General features: G+C 42.3%; 1 protein-coding gene across 1 annotated transcript in view; it reads left to right on the top strand.

Annotated features, from left to right (window-relative positions):
• arih2 (ariadne homolog 2 (Drosophila)) overlaps nucleotides 1-24,441 on the top strand; it is a 102,035-nt gene that overhangs the window by 58,073 nt on the left and 19,521 nt on the right. The window contains exons 7-8 of the mRNA XM_063068217.1: nucleotides 11,647-11,756; nucleotides 23,437-23,554. Coding sequence (XP_062924287.1) covers nucleotides 11,647-11,756; nucleotides 23,437-23,554 — 228 coding nt within the window. The remainder of the gene's footprint in view (nucleotides 1-11,646; nucleotides 11,757-23,436; nucleotides 23,555-24,441) is intronic.

Genomic DNA, 24,441 nt, shown 5'->3' with positions numbered 1-24,441 from the left:
GTAAAAAAATAAGTAAAAAAAAAGTTAGCTCAATTAGAATACACACAGAACAGAACAAAAGCCGGAAAATATATATTAAAAAAAAACCACAATAAACCTCAAACTCATGAATAGACACAGCAACAAAAAAAATAGGATTATTAACATAAAGTGATTATAAAAAGCAAAACAGAATAAAATTTAAACAAAAACTACAAAATTTAAGGCCGCACAGGAAATACGTAAGATGACAAAAGGGAAGTAACCACCCAGAATCCCCTGGGAAAAGAAAGAAATGACGCAGTTAAAAAGAAAGTTTAGTAGCCATATTAAGAAATCGAAAGTAAACTTTTCTGCCCAAATAGGGCACAGAAAAGTTAAAACCAACCAATTCACAGCCTCCGATCAACGGAGAAAATTAAAAAGAAAGCAATTAAGATGTTGGAGATGAAAGTTGATCCAGATAACTCTGGGCATCCGATGGAGAATCAAAAAAACGAAGGGCTCCATCTGACATGCGAATCCTTAGACGTGCAGGGTACAGCAGCGCTGGTCTTAAATCCCTCTTATAGAATTCCGACATCACGGATCTATAACGGACCCGTTGGTCCCAGATTGGTTTACTGAAATCTTCCACGAATCGGAACTTAAGATCCGAAAAATCAATGAAGCCTTTAGATCGAGCGAATCGAAACAGTCTCTCCTTGTCTTGAAAGTAATGAAAACGTAAGATAACATGCCTAGGTCTATCTGACCTAGACGAGTATGATGGGATTCTGTGAACATGATCCAGTAGCGGTGGTTGGTCAGGAAATACAGTAGGGAATGCATCTTTTAAAAGTTGGGAGAAATATTTCATGGGGTTGTTACCTTCAGCGGCTTCCCTCACGCCAATCATTCGTAAATTCTGCCGTCGCATTCTAGATTCCAAGTCAGAGTTTTTAAAAGTCAAAAAGTCAAGTTTCTTCTTCATTACATTAATTGTTTCTTCGATTTTCCCCATCTTAAGCTCACTTTGTTGCGCGAATTTTTGAAGATCAGATATAGCCGACTGATGTTCCGCAATACATGTTTGCATCTTATCAATTAAATCGGCAATTTTCTGGAAATTAGTTGAGATTTCCGTATGAATCAGGTCTTTAACAGGGCCTGCAATTTCCGTACGAATCATCTCCCTAACAGAGGTTGAAATTTCCCTCTGAATTAACTCCGCTATCGCTTTCAAAGTCACCGGTGATTCAGTCGGAGGGAGATCCGTAGCTTTCGGTTTAACCGGAGGTTTACCATCCTTGCCGTCTTTCTCGTTCTTAGACATAGCAGATCTAAGTTCCATCCAGTTGTCGGAGAATTCAGTTTAATTCAAAGTATTGTAAGAGTTGATGCCTTAATGGTTAATTAAAGTATAGCTGACCATAGAGAAAAAAAACTCAGAGGTAATGGAGCGAGTCAAGAACGCGACTTCACTCCATGAGCGCTACCGGAAGTTAGGGTAGATTGGGAACAGGAATTGGGGCTTACCATTTCTGTGGATGATTGGGGGCAGATTTTACAATTAGTTAATACTTCCTCTATTTGTGCTAAACATTCCCTAATTCAATTTAAAGTGGTGCATAGAGCACATATATCCAAAGATAAGTTAGCGCGTTTTTACTCGCATATTAATCCTTTCTGTGATAGATGTTCGGGGCAGATAGCCTCTTTAACTCATATGTTTTGGTCTTGCCCTACTTTGGAAACTTTTTGGAGAGATATTTTCAATATTATTTCTAAGGTATTAAATATAGATATCTCTCCTCACCCTATTACTGCTATCTTTGGACTACCTAAAATTTCTAGTAATCTTTCCCCTTCAGCCCGTAGAATGATTGCATTTCTTACTTTAATGGCGAAAAGATGTATTTTACAACATTGGAAAGAGCTTAATGCTCCAACTACCTTTTTTTGGTTTTCTCAGACGATTTTATGTTTGAATCTGGAGAAAATTAGAAGTAACCTTTATGATTCTTCATTTAAATTTGAACAGATTTGGGGACCTTTTATTCGATATTTTCATTTAATGTAATATTTACCCTTGTTTTTTTTTCACTGTTTTAATGGAGGTCGGGATTGAGGACGTGATTTTAAGTTTAACTCTGTTTGGTTTCAAGTTAGCCCATTGCTTTGCTTTGCTTTTAGTTAGTTGCACGGTGGGTTTTTTTGGGGGTTTTTTTTTCTTTTTTTCCATTGATATATATAAAATCTAGTATACTATTATGTTATTTTGGTTTCTTATGCTTAAATTACATTGTTTGTAGTATTTTCTTTTTGGTATTGTTATCTTTTGGAATTTTATTATACTTTAACATTGTATTAATGTTTATATGGCTTACCTTTTTTGTATACTTACTCAATAAAAAAGATTTAAAAAGAAAAAACTTACTGGCCTATAATTTCCTGGATTACTTTTCGATCCTTTTTTAAACAACGGAACAACATGAGCCACTCTCCAATCCTCCAGCACCTCACCTGTAGACAGCGACATTTTAAATATTTCAGCCAGGGCCCCTGCAATTTCAACACTAGTCTCCTTCAAGGTCCGAGGGAACACCCTGTCAGGTCCCGGGGATTTATCCACTTTAATTTTCCTCAAGACAGCAAGGACCTCCTCCTTTTCGATCTGTACAGTTTCCATGGTCTCACTACTTGTTTCCCTTAATTCCATAGACTTCATGCCAGTTTCCTTAGTAAACACAGACGCAAAAAACCTATTTAAGATCTCCCCCATTTCCTTTGGTTCCGCACATAACCGACCACTCTGATCTTCAAGAGGACCAATTTTATCCCTTACACTCCTTTTGCTCTTAATATACCTGTAAAAGCTCTTTGAATTATCCTTCACTTTGACTGCCAAGGCAACCTCATGTCTTCTTTTCGCCCTCCTGATTTCTTTCTTAAGTATTTTCTTGCACTTCTTATACTCCTGAAGCACCTTATTTACTCCCTGCTTCCTATACATGCCATACAACTCCCTCTTCTTCTTTATCAGAGTTGCAATATCCCTTGAGAACCAAGGTTCCTTATTCCTATTCACCTTGCCTTTAATCCTGACAGGAACATACAAGTTCCGCACTCTCAAAATTTCTGCTTTGAAGGCTTCCCACCTACTGATCACATCCATGCCAGAGAACAACCTGTCCCAATCCACGCTTTTTAGATCCTTTCTCATTTCTTCAAATTTGGCCTTCTTCCAGTTAAGAACCTCAACCCTAGGACCAGATCTATCCTTGTCCATGATCAAGTTGAAACTAATGGTGTTATGATCACTGGAACCAAAGTGCTCCCCTACACAGACTTCTGTCACTTGTCCTAACTTGTTTCCTAACAGGAGATCCAATATTGCATCCCCTCTAGTTGGTCCCTCTATATATTGATTTAGAAAACTTTCTTGAACACATTTTACAAACTCTAAACCATCTGGACCCCCCACAGTATGGGAGACCCAATCAATATATGGAAAATTAAAATCCCCTACCATCACAACTTTGTTTCCTGCAGTTATCTGCTATCTCTCTGCAGCTTTGCACTTCCAATTCTCTTTGACTATTGGGTGGTCTGTAATACAATCCCACTAATGTGGCCATACCTTTCCTGTTTCTCAGCTCCACCCACAAGGACTCAGTAGATAAGCCCTCTAATCTGTCCTGCCTGAGCACTGCTGTAATATTTTCCCTAACAAGCAATGCCACTCCCCGACCTTTCATTCCTCTGCCTCGATCACATCTGAAATATTGGAACCCTGGAATATTAAGCTGCCAGTCCTGCCCCTCCTGTAGCCAAGTTTCACTAATTGCTACAACGTCATAATTCCACGTGTCAATCCACGCCCTCAACTCATCCGCTTTCCCCGCAATACTCCTAGCATTGAAATATATACACCTCAGAAGATTTTTACCACCACTCACAACCTTTCTATTAGTGGATTTGCTTGAACTTTTAACATCATTTATTTTCACCCCAGCCACACTGTCAGCTCTGGTACTGTGGTTCCCATCCCCCTGCAAATCTAGTTTAAAGCCCCCCCAATAGCATTAACAAACCTCCCTGAAAGGATATTGGTCCCCCTGTAGTTCAAGTGTAACCCGTCTCTCTTGTACAGGTCCCACTTGCCCCAGAAGAGGTCCCAATTATCCTGGAATCTGAAACCCTGCTCCCTACACCAGTTCCTCAGCCACTTGTTCATCCTCCAGAGCATCCTATTCCTACCCTCACTGGCACGTAGCACAGGTAGCAATCCTGAGATTACCACCCTCGAGGTCCTGCTTTTCAACTTCCTACCAAGCTCTCTGTACTCACTCTCCAGGACCTCTTCACTCTTCCTTGCTATGTCATTGGTACCGATGTGCACCACGACATCTGGCTGATCACCCTCCCACTTCAGAATGTCATGCAATCGATCAGAGACATCCTTGACCCTGGCACCTGGGAGGCAACAAACCATACTGGATTCTCTGTCACGACCACAGAACCTCCTATCTGCACCTCTAACTATCGAGTCCCCTATCACTACCGCTCTCCTCTTTTCCCCCCTCCCTTCTGCACTGCAGAGCCAGACCCAGTGCCAGAGATCCGGCTACTGCAGCTAGTCCCAGGTAAGTCATTCCCCCCAACAGTATCCAATGCGGTATACTTGTTGTTGAGGGGAATGGCCACGGGAACCCTGCTCTGCCCGGCCTTTCCCCTTCTCTCGCCTGACAGTGACCCAATTTCCTGTCCTCTGCTCCTTTGGCGTAACTACCTCCCCGTAGCTACTACCTATAATCTCCTCATTCTCCTGAATGATCCACAGGTCATCCAGCTCCTGCTCCAGTTCCCTAACGCGGTTTGTTAGGAGCTGCAGCTAGGTCAAAATCCTGGATCTCCCCATAACAACTTGTGGGTGTACACACACTTCAAGGACAACAGCAGCTCAGCACCATCTTCTCAAGAGCATTATTAGTAGGCAATTAACCCCTAGCCCTGACTGTGAAAGCCACATCTCTTGAACAAATATGTAAAAACATGCTCTACAAAGAATTCAGAGTGGCGTGTTGATATAGCATTTAATGTTGCTGTCTCAAACTTTGCGACATGGGTTCAACCCAGACCTCAGGATTGCGTGGCTTTTCTCTGGGTGTGCTAGTATATTCTTACATTTCAAAGATAAGCTAGTAGGGCAATTGCCTAGTGTAAATTACTTTGCAGCAAAAGAAGTACGAAATCTATTGAGCGTGTGAGAACACGTTGCAGGATTTCAGGGAATTGGGATTAATAATAATGTTTTGTTGAGAACTGGCATGAACCCAATGTGGTAAATTGCACCCTTCTATGTTGTAATAACTATTACAAATACACTGCTTAAAATGAACTAGTACTTGGTTAGCTATGGTGTGGTTAGTTTCTGTGAATCCAGTGGCTGTGGGCCAAAGTCTTCCTGTAGAGCGCAGTATCCAGGTCAACGCTGTCCAGAGTATTATACAGATAGAAACGTTATCCTTTGGGTGAGAAACCAAATCATCACTTTGTCCTCCAGAACGAACATAAAAGATATCAAGGGTCTATTTCAAAGATGGCCAAAACATTGTTCCTAGCATCCTGAAAATTATTTATCCCTCAAGTACCAGGCCAGTTCATCAACCTTTTTCTGTTCAAATCATGGCAAGGAATTGTTTTCATACACATAAGAAGGATCTTGATCCTTTACTTTGATTTTACCCAACATACCGCGGCTATTAGGACAGTTAGGATGAGAAATGGCTTCTTCCTGCAGGCTACTGAACTCCCAGCCACCATCCAGGTCTCACCATTTATGAAGTAGCAGAAGCATGGGGTACTGTTTGCTTTTTAACTTGTGTCATAAATGCACCATATTTGTTAATTTATTTGTGGTAATATTACTTTGTGTTGTGTGAGTTTTATGCACCGTGTTGGCACCTTAGTCTGGAGGAACATTGTTTCGTTTGGTGGTGTACATGTACGTGATTGAAATGACAATAAACTTGATATTAAAATGCCAAATTCTCATGCTTTTACAATAATATCATATGCTCAAAGGCCTCAATTCTGAGTCTGGACCTCAACCTTTTGGGAGGCAAGAATGTTGCCATTGAGTCACAACTTATGCTTCAAAGAGTATACACTCAGTGACCTCTATTAGGTACTGTAGTAGAACCTGGTGCGATCTTCCTCTGCTGTAACCCATCCACTTCAAGGTACGATATGTTGTGCATTTCGAGATGCTCCTCTGCACACCACTGATGTAATATGTGTTTGTTTGAGATACTGCTGCCTTCCTGTTAGCTTGAGCCAGTCTGGTCTAACTTCTCTCATTAACAAGACGTTTTTGCCCACAGAACTGCCGCTCACTGGATGTTGTTTGTTTGTCGCACCATCCTCGGCAAACTCTAGAGACTTAAGTGTGAGAATCCCAAGAGATCAGCAGTTTCTGAGATACTCAAACCATCCCATCTGGCGCCAACAATCATTTCACAGTCCGAGTCACTTAGAATATATTTCTTCCCCATTCCAATGTTTGTTTGGTCTGAACAACAATTGAACCTCTTGACTATGCCTACATGCTTTTATGCATTGATTAGATAGTTGCATTAACAAGCAGGTGTATGTAATAAAGTGGCCACTTTGTTGTATAGTGTATAGTTTTGCACATGAGTAGACAAGGCCAACACAGTGAAGAATACTAACTGGCAAGGCAATTTCTGAATCCTCCAATATGAAATAATCATTTTAAAAAATGGCTGCTGTCCTATCTGCATTCAAGTAATAATTACATCTATTGGGGAGTCTTCCTGTTGTATCATTCCTATGCAGATTTGCATTTATCCATTGAGGACACCAACACTATTACATTTTTTATAAATCATGTTCAAAGTGAGTGTGTCATGTGCTCACTTCTGCAATGTGGTGAACTTTCATCTTGAACTACTACTTTGTCCACTGGCTTCAGTCCCCAGTATTTTTCAAGCCACCGCAGCAATTAACTTGAAAGAAGACTTCATAAGAGCCTCACCTGGACTTCACTGTACATTTTCACTGAATCAAATTAGGAGATCAAGTGAAGGTGATATGACCAAGGAACAAGGTGAACCATATGCTGGGCATTGTGATTGGTACTGAAGTTCAGAGTGAAAGACAGACTGCAGTAACAGTGTAAGAAGTGCAAATGTCTGAAGTGGTAGGATTATTTAAAAATTCCCAGAGAGTTCCATTCTGTGCAAATCTTTAAACAGATGGTCCAACTGAGTCTTGCAGCGTTTTAACAGTTCATCCTGTTGGAATGTCAACATGCTTACGACAATGAAAGCAAAATAAATTTCAAACAACAAAGCATTGTAAGGTTCCTGCTGCGCTTGGTGGAGGAGTTTTTGGTTGGGAGGGTGGTTGGAGGTGTAGAGAGCCATGGTTATTGTCTCCTTCAGAGATTTCTTTGCTGCATCATTATTTCACTATGTACCAATGACATCCAGTCACAGTTAGTGTGAAACAGATGCAGAAAAATGTTCCTTTCTGTGAGTTAACCCTGACTTGGGAGAAGCATGATGCTGCCACTCTCCAACTACACATTCCGATGGATATTTCATTTTAAATACTCAAACCTGAGAGTGATACTGTCTAGAACTTAGCTCCTGGTAGGCTTACCATTAGCGGTAAGGTCAATGGATGTTCCAGACAAAGAGCAATCCAACCAAGACCTCAATAGTGGAGCTGGTGGAAGATGACGACACATCACAATGACAGTGAAGGCCGAGGAAGGCTGCAGCAGTGATGGGTCCCCAGTCACCTTGCATTCAATATCACTGGATACTGACCCCAATCTGTCAAGGACCATGTGGTGGCTCTCCATGCGTCGTCATCATCCTCCCCACACTAAACAAAGTCACGCACAGGTGTTCTCTTTTAAGGGAATAACCCCTCACGGCAGGGGTCCCAGCCTGGGATCCACGGACCCCTTGGTTAATGCTTAGAGTCCATGGAATAAAAAAGGTTGGGAACCCCTGCCTTGAGAGAACACCGTACTCAACTCGAGTGGTAACACTAGTACTCAGCAGCAGCAATCATCTGATTTTGAGTGCATCATTGCAAGATGAAGGCAAGCCAAGGAACTAGTTCAAGTTTAATTGTCATTCAGCCATACATCAATACCCTTAAATAAGCCAAACAAAATGGTGTTCCTCCAAGGCACAAAACAATACCAACAGTCACAGTACAAGGTGCATGTAGCATACATAATTACAACAGCAGTAAAACATAACACTCACAAAAAAATACAGCATAGCCCAAGTCCCTGAGTGTCACGACTTGTAAATTGATGGTACGTGGAATATTGTCCTGGAGCCACATTTTCTGCAAGACCGAGCAGCAGTTCCTCATCTTGCACGAGTGCAGCCACAGCCAAACTCAATTCAATTTGTCTTCTACCAAGTGAACACTGGAAGGCAGCACTGACAGGAGCAGCCAGCCCCCAACCCAGCATGGATGCCCACCGTGGTACACCACCTCTGATGTCTCCTCCTTTTGGGGGGGGGGCAGCACTGACCCCAGCTAAGATGCCGTGCCATACGGTGGAGTGTACCAGCACCAACATCCCCCCCCACCTGGCGACGCTGCAGCTTGAGCCCCAATCGTTACACATAGAAGACAACAACCAAATATAGAATATCAGTAAAATACGACAAAGCAGAATGTCAGCATTTATAGTCCAGACCCCCCAACCCGTTGAAATCTTCAGTCTACCACAATAGAGCCTGTCTCCTGCCAAGTGAACACTGGGTGGGTGGGTGCCCAGCATTGACTTCAGCCTGATGGATGCTGCTCCACACTGCCCCTGGTGGAGTGCGCCAGCCCCGATGCCCCCCCCCCCCTGGTGACACTGTGATTTGTGACCCAGTCCTTGCATATACAAAATAACAAGTACATATAAAATATCAGCAAAATACAGTGGTAATGTCCAACAGGGTCTTGCGATCACAAGAAATCAAAAACCCATTGGAATTTATGTTGGGAATTTACAAAAACACTATATTAACAACACTTAATGGCTCAACAAAGCAAAATCTTCTTTCTTTTCTACTGCTTGATATACTTTCTCTAAAGGGCTGCAGAGTTAGGGTGCACTAAGATTAAGGAGATCAGGATACCCATTTTGAAATCAATGAGCTGAGTCTGTGGATTCAATAAAAGCCAGCGAAGATGGTGCACGGTTGCTATCCATGACCTGAATGTCATCGTTCAATGTTGGTGACAGGTTTAATGAACTTTTTGATGGAGGTCCATTAGAGGAAAGTAAAACTGAGGGTCAAAATTGAGGGTTCAGCAGCAATGCTGAAGTGATAATAGCAACACAGGAGATGCAAGTTAACACAATTCAAGCCAACTTAAAACAATTAAGGTTAATATGGTAATTTAGACTCTTCTAGAAATTTAGTATAACATTAACTCCTCCCCACTTTAACCTGTTATAGTTAAAAATCAGTCTTATGTATAAGAGGTAGTTAAAAGTTGTTGTCTAATCACCTCATTGGTCATCAGAAACTGTGAGGAAAAAGTAGATTAGTAGCTGTAAGCCCAAAGATTGCATATAATTATTCATTGCAGCATAGCCTGTTATGGAAACACTAATGTCTAAGAACAGGTATAACCTGCAAAAAGTAGTGGATACAGCTTGGTCCATCGCAGGAAAAGCCCTCTCCATGATTGAGTACATCAACAAGGAGTGCTGCTACAGAAGGTGTCATCAAGGACCTACATCATCTAGGCCATGCTCTCTTCTCACTGCTAACATGGGGAAGGAGGTCCAGGAGCCTTGGGTCCCATGCCACCAGGTTCAGGAACAGTTATTACTCTTTAGTCATCAGGCTCTTAATCGTTGTAGATAACTCACCACAACACTAAAGTGATTCCACAACCTGTGAACTTGCTTTCAGGGAGTCTGCAACTCATGTTCTCACTATTATCTATTTGCTGATTTATTTATTGCTTTCTTTGTATTGCACAATTTTGTCTTTTGCACATTGGTTGTTTGTCAGTCGTGTGTAGCTTTTTATTGATTCAATTGGATGTTGTCTCACCGATATACAGGAGGCCACATCGGGAGCACTGGATACAGTAGATCAGGGGTCCCCAACCTTTTTTTGCACCATGGACCGGTTTAATATTGACAATATTTTTGTGGACTGGCCGACGGGGTTGGAGGGGGGTGGTGGTCAAGTGGGGTTGCCAACTTTCTCACTCCCAAATAAGGGGCAAAAGTAGCAGTCAAATAAAGGACACTTATGTTTACCCCAAGAAAGACTACCATGACCATGAAGCCTTGCACGGGCACCTGTGTGCGAATACATGACGTGCGCGTGCATGTATGTGCTGATTTTTTTTTCTACAAATCCATTTTGGCTTCATCTTCCCGATTCTGTTAAGTGAAACTACACTGTACATACATTATTTCTACTTTACATATGCTGTGTATTTATCATATCATTCCTGCTTTTACTATATGTTATTATTATTTTAGGTTTTGTGTGTTATTTGGTATGATTTGGTAGGTTATTTTTTGGGTCTGAGAACAGTCAAAAATTTTTCCCATATAAATTAATGGTAATTGCTTCTTCGCTGTACGCCATTTCGGCATGAAAGGTTTCATAGGAATGCTCTACCTTAGCGGGGGAAATACGGGACAAGGGCGGTCCCATATGGGACAAACCAATTTAGCCCAATATACGGGATGTCCCGGCTAATACGGGACGGTTGGCAACCCTATGTTGAAGTTCAACAGTGTGTGACGGAATGAGGAAAGGTGCAGCTGACTCATATCGTTTCATATCGCCAAATCATATCGTTTCCTCGCGGTCTGGTAGCATATGCTTTGCGGCCTGGTACCACTGCAGTAGATGACCCCAGCAGACTCACAGGTGAAGTTTCGCTGCACCTGGAAGGACTGTTTGGGGTCCTGAATCTAATTATCCTTAGCAAGTTAACAAATTTAACTACTGCTTCTCAGCTCTATTGACGAGTTGAGAAGGCTGCAGCGTGCCTATTTCTTGAGGTACTTGTTCTTATGGTTAATTTAACTTGAACTTTCAGAAGTTATATTTTCAGGAACTCTACCCCCCAATAAATCCATTTGAGTATTTGTGGCTCCTTTTATGTAACGTGCGTGCAGTCATTCCCATAAGTGAATTTTTGTACTGTTTTAAAATACACGGAGAAGCTGCATTTCTGCAAAATTCCCCTTTTCCCTTTCAGTAATTTTTGTTAGATTTTGTTTGGACTGAGTTTATCAAAAAAAAATTATAAACCTATGCCAATCCTTGTCTGAGCAGAGTCACTGGATATATTGAGTCATTGCCTAAGAATCCTCTTGGGCTCTTTCTTATAATAAAGATGCAAGTTATTAGTAGGTATTTAAAATCTAAAGTAGGTATTTAAGAAGGATGGGTTCTTGATCAGTAAAGGTGTCAAAGGGAGAAGGCAATTAGTATGGTGTTGAAAGGGATAAGAAATCACCCATGATGGAATGGTAGAGCAGACTCGATGGGCCAAATGGCTTAATTCTGATCCTATGTCTTATAGTCTTTTGGAATCTGAAAGGACCTGCTACTTTCACTCTGCTAATTGTCATTCTGTTTGCTTTTCTACTAGAGCCATTATCAACTGCAGCTTTGTCCTGGTGCTGACTGTCCAATGGTGATCCAGGTACAGGAGCCTAAGGCTCGGCGTGTGCAGTGCAGCCGCTGTAATGAGGTCTTCTGGTGAGTGACTGAAGTAGAAGTGTCAAAAAGTATTATTGAAGTCAGTTATACAGCAGAAAAACAGGCCTTTCGGTCTAACTCATTCATGCTGACCCTGTTGTCTACTTGAGTCCCATCTCCCTGCATTTGGCTTTTATCCCTCTGAGATACTTGTATATGTACACCTGTCTAAATGTTGTAATTGTACTCGCTGGCTGCTCATTCGATATATCTACTGTCTGTGTGGGGGAAAAATGTTGCTCCTAAGAGTCCTGTTAAATCTTTCTCCTCTTTCAATAAACCCATGCTTTCCTAGTTTTTGTTCTCCTATCCTGGGAAAGGATTATGGGTGGCAGGGTGGAGATACGTCTTTACTAAAGGAGGTCTAAGACTTTCCTTCCCTCCGCTAGCCTGCAGGTCACTCTTGGGCACCGTGCAGCACCTGCATAGCCTCCCTGATCAGGGTCATGTGAAACCACAGGAGCAGGTGGTGAATGGTTTTATGAGCAGCTGGTGCATATCTCAAGTCTTGGTTATGTGACTACTGACGACATCAGGCAGACAATCTCTGAAGAATTTTGATAATGGCTGGGGTCACCTGTCTTGTAAACACACTGCCCAGAAGAAGGCAATGGCAAACCACTTCTGTAGAAAATTTGCCAAGAAAAATCATTGTCATGGAAAGACATGATCGCCCATATCATATGACACGGCACGTAACGAAGGAATGAACCTGGGAAAAAGACTGTAAGCATTCACCTTGTCTATGCCCCTCATGATTATTTTATATAGTTCTATAAGGTTGTCCTTAGTTTCCTTCGCTTCAGAGAAAAAAGTCCTAGCCTGTTCAGTCTTATAGTTTATGCCCTTTGGCCTTTGTGAATTTTTCCTGCATCATTTTCAGCTTACTAACATCCTTCCTATCCCCATGCGACCAAAGCTGCACACAGTTTACAAAGTACAGTCTTGCCAAAATTTTGTACACCTGCAACATGATATGCCAGTTCTTGTACTCGGTGCCCTGACTAACAAAGGCAAGTCTTTTGGATGCTTTCCTCACCACCCTGTCTACCTGTGTCTCCACCTTCAGGGAGCTATGTTCCTGTACCTCGAAATGCTATTGTTCTTCAACCCTTCCCCTGGCCGTGCTATCTACTGTGCAAGTCCTGCCCTGGTTTAACTTACTAAAGTGCAACACCTCAAACCTGTCTGAGTTAAATACCATTTGCTAATCTCTAGCCTCCCAGGTTGGTCTATATTCCTTTGTAAATTTTGATCATCCTCCCACAGTCCAAAATATGTATGGCTCTGTATTCATATTTTGATGCTTGAATAATTCAATTACTCAGTCCTTTGAATGCATTAGTGAAGTAAATTTTGAATGGAGATGCTTTATAATTTATTGTAAAGTCAAGGCAGTTTCACACATGGATGCCTTTATTAATGCAAAATCTCCACTGGGTGCTCTGCCTTGTGTTTGTGAACCTCACAGACTTTTACTCCTTGGAAGACTTTGGCTGAGGTCAGTTGCAAACCTCTATAGATCCTGTTATTGTTTTCCACCTCACCTCGATGCCACCAACAACATCAGGAAAGTAACCACTCAAGTGGCTGCATTTGACCTCCTGCAAAAATATGAGATTGCCGCTGACTGACAAATCGCATGCTTAATAATTTTGTTGTTTTTGAGAGGTAAAATACTGAAGTTTCTCCCTGTGCCTTGTTTGGCAACCTTTCTGTTTTTTTTTAAGTGTCTGTCTGCCAGACACAGGACACAATTGCGAGCTCGACACTCAACCCAGCATAGTTGGAAGGCGTGCAAGGAGCCGGCCGGTTTTGAACCTAGGAGCACTCGCCCTGAAGTCCAGTGCAGATGCCCCTACACCACCGGTCTACCAGACAGTCATGGAGAGGATTTTGCCTCTGTTTGTTTGTACCCCCTCCCTTTTTTAAAATTCTGTTCCTTTTGTGGACCAAGAATCAGCCAGAATTTAGATGTCAGGCTGCTGACACAATTAGGGGGAAGGAGAAAATGCAGTAAACTTTCTGGTATGGTTTACATGTAATAATACTTAATAGACTTCAAAAGCTGACGACTTAAATGTCTCGGCGCTCTGAGAAATAATCTCAGAGGATCTGAGCTGCCAATACTTTTCTCCTTGAGTTTTTATTTCTGCCCCCTATCCCGGACATGTAACGTGTGAGTGAGCCTTTTGTTAAAGGAGCAGTTGTCTGTTGCCAGCTATTCAAAGGTCAGTGGTTTGAGTCAGTGTGACAAGAGTTGACTGGGGTTTAGACAGGATTAAGACGCAGATCATTTGGGCCAATCAGGCTTCACTTGAGCTGCCAGCTGTCTTTACTAATCAATATCCATCAACATAATCCTCAATTTGCTCCCGTCCTTATTTGCCTGTGATGACAAGACCCCATTTTCTCTGATCTTTAGATTAAGAAGTTTATTCCAAATTCCTCTTTGGATCTCTTATTGATGGCTTCTTGTTGTGCTCCTCCTCACAAGTGAAGCGATGTATCAATGTTATCAAAACTTTCGTCAGTTTATAGACCTCTTGGGTTTCCCCTTCTCTCTGGGTTCTCTTTTGGGTTTCCTTCCTTGCAAAAATTTCAGTGCAATCCAAATGAATTTGAAGAGCGTATCATTTTACCTTGCATTTCCATGTTAGTGCAGTCGGCACTGATTGTGTTTATTTCTGCTGATTATTCTCTCCCGTGGAGTTGTTAAATGATTAACTACTCGGTTGTTGGAACAGAAAATGATGCAAAATTTCTGCTGTGTAGCTATTTTATCTTGAGTGGTGTGTGCGAACAGTAGAGGATCCATGATATTAACCTGCTTCTTTGAGGAGTTTGCATTGCAACAGTTGATCTATTCCGTATCCTTTCTGCTGAGGTCTGGAAGCTTAATTCCCCAACGACAGTGGTATGAACATGAGAGGTCCAAGATATCCTGAAGTGGGAGGGTGAGAAGCCAGAGGTCGTGGTACATATAGGTACCAATGACATAGGTAGGAAAAGGGATGAGGTCCTGAAAGGAGAATATAGGGAGCTAGGAAGGGAGTTGAGAAAAAGGACCGCAAAGGTAGTAATCTTGGGATTACTGCCTGTGCCACGCGACAGTGAGAGTAGGAATGCGATGAGGTGGAGGATAAATGCGTGGCTGAGGGATTGGAGCAGGGGGCAGGGATTCAAGTTTTTGGATCATTGGGACCTCTTTTGGCGCAGGTGTGACCTGTACAAAAAGGACGGGTTACACTTGAATCCTAGGGGGACCAATATCCTGGCGGGGAGATTAGCGGGGGCTACTGAGGTGACTTTAAACTAGAATGGTTGCGGGGTGGGAATCAAATTAAAGAGGCTAGGCGTGAGGAGGTTAGTTCACAACAGAGGGATGGGAACCAGTGCAGAGAGACAGAGGGGTATAAAGTGAGCATAGAAGCAAAAAGTACAAAGGAGAAAAGTAAAAGTGGCAGGCCGACAAATCCAGGGCATGCATTAAAAAGGGCCACTTTTCAACATAATTGTACAAGGGCTAAGAGAGTTGTAAAAGAGCGCCTGAAGGCTTTATGTGTCAATGCAAGGAGCATTCGTAATAAGGTGGATGAATTGAAAGTGCAGATTGTTATTAATGATTATGATATAGTTGGGATCACAGAGACATGGCTCCAGGGTGACCAGGGATGGGAGCTCAATGTTCAGGGATATTCAATATTCAGGAGGGATAGACATGAAGGAAGGGGAGGTGGGGTGGCGTTGCTGGTTAAAGAAGAGATTAATGCAATAGAAAGGAAGGACATAAGCCGGGAAGATGTGGAATCGATATGGGTAGAGCTGCGTAACACCAAGGGGCAGAAGACGCTGGTGGGAGTTGTGTACAGGCCACCTAACAGTAGTAGTGAGGTCAGAGATGGTATTAAACAGGAAATTAGAAATGTGTGCAATAAAGGAACAGCAGTTATAATGGGTGACTTCAATCTACATGTAGACTGGGTGAACCAAATTGGTAAAGGTGCTGAGGAAGGGAAGAGGATTTCTTGGAATGTATGCGGGATGGTTTTTTGAACCAACATGTTGTGGAACAAACTGGAGAGCAGGCTATTCTGGACTGGGTTTTGAGCAATGAGGAAGGGTTAATTGGCGATCTTGTCGTGAGAGGCCCCTTGGGTAAGAGTGACCATAATATGGTGGAATTCTTCATTAATATGGAGAGTGACATAGTTAATTCAGAAACAAAGGTTCTGAACTTAAAGAAGGGGAACTTTGAAGGTATGAGACGTGAATTAGCTAAGATAGACTGGCAAATGACACTTAAAGGATTGACGGTGGATATGCAATGGCAAGCATTTATAGGTTGCATGGATGAACTACAACAATTGTTCATCCCAGTTTGGCAAAAGAATAAATCAAGGAAGGTAGTGCACCCGTGGCTGACAAGAGAAATTAGGGATAGTATCAATTCCAAAGAAGTAACATACAAATTAGCCAGAGAAAGTGGCTCACCTGAGGACTGGGAGAAATTCAGAGTTCAGCAGAGGAGGACAAAGGGCTTAATTAGGAAGGGGAAAAAAGATTATGAGAGAAAACTGGCAGAGAACATAAAAACGGACTGTAAAAGCTTTTATAGATATGTAAAAAGGAAAAGACTGGTAAAGACAAATGTAGGTCCCCTGCAGACAGAAACAGGTGAATTGATTATGGGGAGCAAGGACATGGCAGACCAATTGAATAATTACTTTGGTTCTGTCTTCACTAAGGAGGACATAAATAATCTTCCAGAAATAGTAAGGGACAGAGGGTCCAGTGAGATGGAGGAACTGAGTGAAATACATGTTAGTAGGGAAGTGGTGTTAGGTAAATTGAAGGGATTGAAGGCAGATAAATCCCCAGGGCCAGATGGTCTGCATCCTAGAGTGCTTAAGGAAGTAGCCCAAGAAATAGTGGATGCATTAGTGATAATTTTTCAAAACTCGTTAGATTCTGGACTAGTTCCTGAGGATTGGAGGGTGGCTAATGTAACCCCACTTTTTAAAAAAGGAGGGAGAGAGAAACCGGGGAATTATAGACCAGTTAGCCTAACGTCGGTGGTGGGGAAACTGCTGGAGTCAGTTATCAAGGATGTGATAACAGCACATTTGGAAAGTGGAGAAATGATCGGACAAAGTCAGCATGGATTTGTGAAAGGAAAATCATGTCTGACGAATCTCATAGAATTTTTTGAGGATGTAACTAGTAGAGTGGATGGGGCGAACCAGTGGATGTGGTATATTTGGATTTTCAAAAGGCTTTTGATAAGGTCCCACACAGGAGATTAGTGTGCAAACTTAAAGCACATGGTATTGGGGGTAAGGTATTGGTGTGGGTGGAGAATTGGTTAGCAGACAGGAAGCAAAGAGTGGGAATAAACGGGACCTTTTCAGAATGGCAGGCGGTGACTAGTGGGGTACCGCAAGGCTCAGTGCTGGGACCCCAGTTGTTTACAATATATATTAATGACTTGGATGAGGGAATTAAATGCAGCATCTCCAAGTTTGCGGATGACACGAAGCTGGGCGGCAGTGTTAGCAGTGAGGAGGATGCTAAGAGGATGCAGGGTGACTTGGATAGGTTGGGTGAGTGGGCAAACTCATGGCAGATGCAATTTAATGTGGATAAATGTGAAGTTATCCACTTTGGTGGCAAAAATAGGAAAACAGATTATTATCTGAATGGTGGCCGATTAGGAAAAGGGGAGGTGCAACGAGACCTGGGTGTCATTATACACCAGTCATTGAAAGTGGGCATGCAGGTACAGCAGGCGGTGAAAAAGGCGAATGGTATGCTGGCATTTATAGCGAGAGGATTTGAGTACAGGAGCAGGGAGGTACTACTGCAGTTGTACAAGGCCTTGGTGAGACCACACCTGGAGTATTGTGTGCAGTTTTGGTCCCCTAATCTGAGGAAAGACATCTTTGCCATAGAGGGAGTACAAAGAAGGTTCACCAGATTGATTCCTGGGATGGCAGGACTTTCATATGAAGAAAGACTGGATGAACTGGGCTTGTACTCGTTGGAATTTAGAAGATTGAGGGGGGATCTGATTGAAACGTATAAGATCCTAAAGGGATTGGACAGGCTAGATGCAGGAAGATTGTTCCCGATGTTGGGGAAGTCCAGAACGAGGGGTCACAGTTTGAGGATAGAGGGGAAGCCTTTTAGGACCGAGATTAGGAAAAACTTCTTCACACAGAGAGTGGTGAATCTGTGGAATTCTCTGCCACAGCAAACTGTTGAGGCCAGTTCATTGGCTATGTTCAAGAGGGAGTTAGATATGGCCCTTGTGGCTACAGGGGTCGGGGTATGGAGGGAAGGCTGGGGCGGGGTTCTGAGTTGGATGATCAGCCATGATCATAATAAATGGCGGTGCAGGCTCGAAGGGCCGAATGGCCTACTCCTGCACCTATTTTCTATGTTTCTATACCGTGAAGCAGCACGGTAGCCTAGTGGTTTGCACAGTGCTTCACAGTACAGGTGACCTGAGTTCAATTCTTGTTGCTGCCTCTGAGTTCTTCCCGTGACCACATGGGTTTCTTCCAAGTGCTCTGGTTTCCTTCCACAGTCCAAATACGTACCGGTTTGTAGGTTAATTGGTCATTGTAAATTGTCCCGTGATTTGGCTAGGATTTAATTGAGGGATTGCTTGAAGGGCTGGAAAGGCCTCTTCCGTGCTGTATATAAATAAATAAATAATAAAGCACTTTAAAAGCTGTGTCAGTGTAAATTGACAGGTGTGGAAGAATTGCTGACTTCGCTAGTGTGGGAAGCACAATGACAGAACTTCTGGAGTTGCGGCCTCATAGGGTCAGAGACCTGGGTTGAATCCCGACTTGGGTTGTCTGTGCACATTCTTCTTGGCGACCATAGGTTTCCTTTGACGCTCCAATTTCTTCCCATATCACAACGGTTCGTGGGTGGGTAGAGTAATAGTTGAGAGGTAGAATTTGAGGGTGGGGGTAGGAGATGGAGAGAATATAAAACAGGATTACTGTAGGATTAGTCATTGGTAGTTGAAGGTCAGTGTGAATCTGAATGGACCGAAGAACTTGTTTCCATGATGTATCACACCAGCTTTATTTTCTTCTGACTCTTTCTGGAGGCTCCAACTCCTTTTGGAGGACAAAGCTTCAGTATAAACCCAACTAATAGTCTTAATGCAATATAAATGTCCAGGATGAAAGGCAAAATACTTAAGAGGAACCTGAGGGCGCACTTGGAGGGTGGAATGAACTACCAGCAGAAGTGGTGGATGCGGGTTCAAGTTTATGTTTTGTTTTATTTAGAGATGCGGAGCGGAACAAGCTCTTCCGCCCAACAGTCCACACCTCCCTGCAACCCACCTATTTAACCCTACCTTAATCACAGGACTATTTACAATGACTTTCACTTAATCACAGGACTATTTACAATGACTGTTTCACTTACTAACTGGTATGGCCAAGGACTGTGGGAGGAAACCAATGTTCTCACAGGAAGGATGTACAAACTTCTTACAGAACGGTGCCAGAATTGAACTCTGAACTCTGCCCTGGACTGTAATAGTGTCTGTGACTTTATAATATCATGTAGAAATTTATTGAATGGAACACCAGAGTGGAAAGGTTACATTGTGCTCCTCCCAGCATATTGCCTGACTGGTGATTTTGAGATTTTTATAAATGACCTGGGTGAGGAAGTAGAAGGATGAGTTAGTAAGTTTGCTGATGACATGAAAACTGGGGGTGTTGATGATAGTCTGGAGGGTTGTCAGAGGTTACAGTGGGACTTCGATAGGCTGCAGAACTGGGCTGAGAAGTGGCAAATGGAGTTCAATCCAGGTAAGTGTGAAGTAGGTCAAATTTGAAGACAGAATATAATATTAATGGTAAGATTCTTGGCAGTGTGGAGGATCAGTGAGGTTTTGGGGTCCATGTCAATAGGACTCTCAGAGCTGCTGCGCAGGTTGACAGTGTTGTTAAGAAGGCATATGGTGTGTTGGCATTCATCAACCGTGGGATTGAGTTCAAGAACTGTGAGGTAATGTTACAGCTGTATAAGACCTTGGTTAGATCCACTTGGAGTACTGTGCTCAGTTCTGGTCACCTCATTACGGGAAGGATGCTGATACCACAGAGATGGTGCAGAGGAGATTTAGAAAGATGTTGTCTGGATTGGAGAGCATGCCTTATAAGAATAGGTTGAATGAATTTGGCCTTTTCTTGGAGCAACGGAGGATGAGAGGTGACCTGATAGAGGTGTATAAGATGATGAGAGGCATTAATCTTGTTAGCAGGAGGCTTTTTCCCAGGACTGAAATGGCTAACACGACGAGGCATAGTTTTAAGGTGCTTGGAAATGGGTACGGGGGGGATGTTAGAGGTAAGTTCACTTAGAGAGTGGTGGGTATGTGGAATGTACTGCTTGCGATGGTGGTAGAGGCAGAATACAATAGGATCGTTTAAGAGTACATGGAACTTAGGAAAATAGAGGGCTATGCGGTAGGGAAATTCAAGGCAGTTTCTAGAGCAGGTTACATGGTCGGCACAACATTGTGAGCCGAAAGGCTTGTAATTTGCTGTAGATTACTATGTTTTATGATGTGCAAGAACACTAGGCTACCCATAATATTAACCTGGTTCGTTAAGGAGTTTGCATTGCATCAGATGGTATTTTTCAGTCTCCTTTCTATAGAGTTCTGCATGCTTAATTCCCTTGAGGGACTTCTGTCTCTGAATGTTCATACACACACATTTAGCAATTAGGATTTCTGGATACAAAACAGTTTGAGGCCCCCATAAGCTTGTGTTTTTATAGTACTTCCATTAGTGGATTTGATAAGAATGACTCATTCACTTTGCTCCAGGAGTTAATCATGTACCGACGTAGGGAGCAAATCACTGGTGAGGATGTGTTATAGATTGGCATAATCCTGAAGTTAAGAAAGTACTTAGCTGCCTTGGCAATGTGATTCTTCAGCAGCTCAGCTAACATGTTGAATTGCTGCCTACGTGCATGTTAGTTAAAAGTATTAAAGATAATGTTGCAGCTCTGTAAAACTCTGGTTAGACTGCACTTGGACTATTGTGTTCAGTTCTGGTTGTCTCATTATAGGAAGGATGTTGAAGCTTTAGAGCAGGGGTCCCCAACCTTTCTTGCACCATGGACTGATTTAATATTGACATTCTTGCGGACCAGCTTTGGGGGGGGTGGGGGGAGGTGGTGGGGGAGGGTGGGGTGGTGTTAATCACGACCGGAATATAGGTGATGTCAACTATAAGTCACTTATATAAGTAGCTAATACACTCAATTTCGTTTCTAAAAGGGTTTATCTAACAAATTTAAAATTAAACACACAGCGCATATTTTCTTCCCATGAATATGGTGATAAGTCAATTATAAGTCACTTATAAGTCAATAGCATCATAACATTTTAAGTAATGTTTGGATATTAAACACACAGCGCATATTTTCCTCGTATGAATATATAATATCATTGCAACACACCAATATCGCTGAATCAGTGGGAGCCCTGGGCTTGTTTCCCTGCAACAAGACGGTCCCATCAAGGGGTGATGGGAGACAGTGATACTCGAAGGGGGTTCCTTATGTCCAGTCTATCCTGCAATTTAGTTTTTGTCGAATTCGTTGCAGAAAACCCCACTTCGCAGAGATATGATGTTGGAAATGGAAGCAACGTTTTCAGTGCTGTCGTGGCTATCTCAAGATATTCAGCCTTGACTGTGATCCAGAATGCCGCATTGATTCTCCTTGAAACTGTGGTAGCTGAAAAAGAAACCTTTGCCATCTTGTTAGCTGCAGCTTCTCCCAACAGTTCACGGCACAATCCCCTGGCAGCAGGCAGAATCAATTCTTCACCAACAGGGAAAGGCTTCTTAGCCTTAGCAATGCGGCTAGCCACAGCATTTGTGGAGGTGGTAGCTCTCAGCACTTGGTTCTGTCCTGCTTGCTCACGTTTTTTCTGCTCAAAAAACTCAGCGGGTTTGTCTTTAAGTGCAGGGTGCTTGGACTCAAGGTGCCGAAGCAGTTTTGAGGGCTTCATTGCCTCATTAGACAGCTTGTCTCCACATATCACACACAGGGGGCTTGGAGTGTATGAGTCACCCAATAAAGCCATATTTTATGTACGACTCGTCGTATTTTCTGTTGAAGGAAGCTTTCTTTTTGTTTTGCAGTCTCGGCCTCAGCTGTCTCTGCGTTATCATCATCGTTAGGTCTTTAGTGTCCCCTACCACCTCTTCCAAAGAAACTCTTAAGCGACGTTTGTTTTCCACTCATCGAGTAGTTGTCGGTTATACCGACTGATGACCTCGCGTGGGTTCAAGTTCAACAGTGGGTGTGACGGGCAATGAGGAAAGGTGCAGCTGACTCGTATCGTTTCATATCACCAAATTATATCGTTTCCACACGTCCCGGTAGCACATGCTTTGTGGCCCGGTGTTTGGGGACCATTGCTTCAGAGAGCATGCAGAGAGGAGATTTACCAGGAAGCTGCATACATTAGAGAGCATGTCTTATCATGAAAGGTTGAGCAAGCTAGGGCTTTTCTCTTTGTAGAGAGGGAGGATGAGAAGTGACTTGACAGAGGTGCATAAGATGATAAAAGAATGGATAGCCACATAATTTTCCTTGGACAAAAATAGCTCACTTAATCAGCTAGCAGTTGTAGAGAGAAAGAGTTAATGTTTCAGGGCAAAAAAATCCATTGCATTGACGCAGTTGTTTATCATATCTATCTAATCTTTCTATGTACAGTAAATTGCTTTTTTTTAAAATGTAGTTACTGTGGGTGTACTTGGCAGCTATTTGAGGCAGTGCAATTTCCCACGTACAAGAATGAGAAAAACATGTTGATGTATTTCAGTGTTATGAATTGACCAAAAACTATTATACAAATCACATCATGATTCTGTGCCCTTGTTTGAATAGTGCAACATGTTCTTACACATGTACCTGAATTGGAGCTGCACACAGTGAGACGCCACTCTCTGGCGTCATCTGACTTGTTGCATCACTGCCTGATATGGAGCCTCCAATGTATGGGATCAGAAAAAAATGCAGAGGGTTGTAAACTCCGCCATCTCCATCAAGGACATCTTCAGAAGACAGTGTCTCAAGAGAGTGGCATCCCTCATGAAGGATCCTCACCATCCAGGACATGCGTCTTCTCATTACTACCATCAGTGAGGAGGTACAGGAGCCTGAAGACACACATTCAACATTTTAGGACCAGCCTCTTCCCCTCTGTCATCAAATTTCTGAAAGGTCATGAACCATTGAATGCTGCCTCGCTATATTGCCCTCTTTTTGCACTACTTAATTTTTAAAAATAAACTATTGTAATTTATAGTAATTCTTATGTATTGTACTGCTGCAAAACAACACATTTTGCAACATCTGTCAGTGATAATAAACCTGATTCAGATTTTGAACCGTCGGGGTAAGCAAATGGAATCTTTGTTTAACTTCTTCACCTTGCATCTGCAGCATGCCACATCAACAGTGAAGCACTCCATCTCTATTCAGTCCAGTGTATGGGCTTGATTAGTACTTGAAATAGAATCTTTGAAGGATAAAATGTATTCACTTTAATCTGAGTTGTTGTCTGGAAGTAGTGACATTATTTGAATTCTAACCAGCATATCTTATCTTGCAGCTTCAAGTGTCGCCAGATGTACCATGCTCCCACCGACTGCACCACTATTAAAAAGTGGCTCACTAAATGTGCTGATGACTCAGAAACCGCAAATTACATCAGTGCACATACAAAAGATGTAAGAAGATAGCAACTTTTTGTGTATAATGATCATGTACCGGCCTAATGTCCCAGAGATTATTTTGTTCATTTACTTTTAGCTGGCAAAGCTTTTCCTGATATGTGTCCTTGAACATTGAATGGCTTCTGGAACCATTTCAGGTTAAAGTTTACGTATACAATTGAATGACAATAAACATGTATACTGCCAAATGAACAACATTCCATCAGACTAAGGTGCACAACACAGTAGATATAACTCACACAAAGCACATAAGTGATATTACAAGTAGTTAATAAATAATAAAATATATTCCAGAAGATTGACTTTTAGCATAAGGTGCATTTACAATACAAGTTAAAAAGTAAACATTATAATGTTACTGGTGCTTTTTGCATGAGTTCAATAGTCTCATGGCCCAGAGTGGAAGCTGTTTCCTACCTTGTCCTAATGCTGTGGTGCCTCCTGCCTGATGGTTGGTGGTTAAAGAGATTGTGGGATGGATGGGAGGGATTCTTCACAATGCTAAAGGCCCAGTTTGGTGGAAGAGATGATCCTCTGAGCAGTCCTTTCAATCCTTTGTCTTGTCTTGCAGTCAGATTCCCTGTAATTCCTATCCCAGAAGGTGATGCAGCTGATCAGGACACTCCCAATGCTGCTTCTGTAAAAATTGATTAAAATGGGGAGAGCAGGAAGATGTCAATATCCCTGGAGAATGCTTGAAACAATGTAATTAGTTTGCTGATGAAGCTGCTTTTAGTTCCATATTTTTAAAGCTCAATTTAAAATTTATAAACAGCTCTGGTAAGATTTTAATTTACCTTTACTTGATCATTAATTGAGCCCATTGAATTAGTTATAAAATTACATAACATCAATGTTATTGTCTTCAGAGCTGTGGCAAA

The sequence above is a fragment of the Mobula hypostoma genome, chromosome 15 (assembly GCF_963921235.1).
Source record: "Mobula hypostoma chromosome 15, sMobHyp1.1, whole genome shotgun sequence".
Taxonomy (NCBI): domain Eukaryota; kingdom Metazoa; phylum Chordata; class Chondrichthyes; order Myliobatiformes; family Myliobatidae; genus Mobula; species Mobula hypostoma.
Note: the sequence above shows the minus strand (reverse complement) of the source record. Positions and strands in the feature narration are given on the sequence as shown.